Source organism: Alligator sinensis, unplaced genomic scaffold, assembly GCF_000455745.1.
Source record: "Alligator sinensis unplaced genomic scaffold, ASM45574v1 scaffold546_1, whole genome shotgun sequence".
NCBI classification, from domain to species: domain Eukaryota; kingdom Metazoa; phylum Chordata; order Crocodylia; family Alligatoridae; genus Alligator; species Alligator sinensis.
Genome location: NW_005842061.1, coordinates 2,297,499 through 2,298,180, shown reverse-complemented (window position 1 = coordinate 2,298,180; position 682 = coordinate 2,297,499). Strand labels below are relative to the sequence as shown.

The window sequence follows — 682 nt, the reverse complement described above, 5'->3', positions numbered from 1 at the left end:
TTAGATGACCATCTTGCTGGGGTCGTTTGACCCCAGTACTCTTTCCTGCCATGGCAGGGGGTTGGACTAGATGATCTGCCCAGGTCCCTTCCGACCCTAGAAACTATGAAACTATTCCTATTTTTGTATTTAGTGGTAAGAATTCTGTTGTAAATTATTAGTATCCTGAACACTTACCTTAAACATGTCTTTAGGTCATACTTCACATTGCTGTATACTGGTGCAGTAGAACATAATCTTTGTTGTTTATATTGCAGAAAAGGGGGATTTTCTTGCCCTAGATCTTGGTGGATCCAAGTTTCGAGTCTTAAAGGTGAAAGTGTCTGAAGATGGGAAGCAGAATGTTCAAATGGAGAGCCAGTTCTACCCAACCCCAAAGGAGATCATACATGGGAATGCGACAGAAGTATGCAACCCACTTTGCTCTCTGGAAATGTTTACTATGTAGAATATAATTGTTTTAAATTACTTTTATTTTCTTTGTTTGTGCAGCTGTTTGATTATGTAGCTGACTGTCTGGAAGACTTCATGGAAAACAAAAACATAAAACATAAGAAATTACCAATTGGGTTTACATTTTCTTTTCCCTGCAAACAAGCTAAGTTAGATGAGGTAAGATTTAAAAATAAAAAAAAAAAAAAAAAAAAAAAAAAAAAAATATAAATTAAGGGTGGGAAAATTG

The 682-nt window shown here is 35.8% G+C and overlaps 1 protein-coding gene across 4 annotated transcripts in view; it reads left to right on the top strand.

The window, feature by feature from the left end:
- LOC102375051 (putative hexokinase HKDC1) overlaps positions 1–682 on the top strand; it is a 42,880-nt gene that overhangs the window by 15,318 nt on the left and 26,880 nt on the right. For 3 of the 4 annotated variants that reach the window (XM_025203537.1, XM_025203534.1, XM_025203536.1), the window contains exons 2-3: positions 258–406; positions 493–612. In XM_025203537.1, coding sequence (XP_025059322.1) covers positions 258–406; positions 493–612 — 269 coding nt within the window. Of the gene's footprint in view, positions 1–257; positions 613–682 lie in introns of all 4 variants that reach the window. The other variant, XM_025203535.1, reaches the window with a different exon arrangement.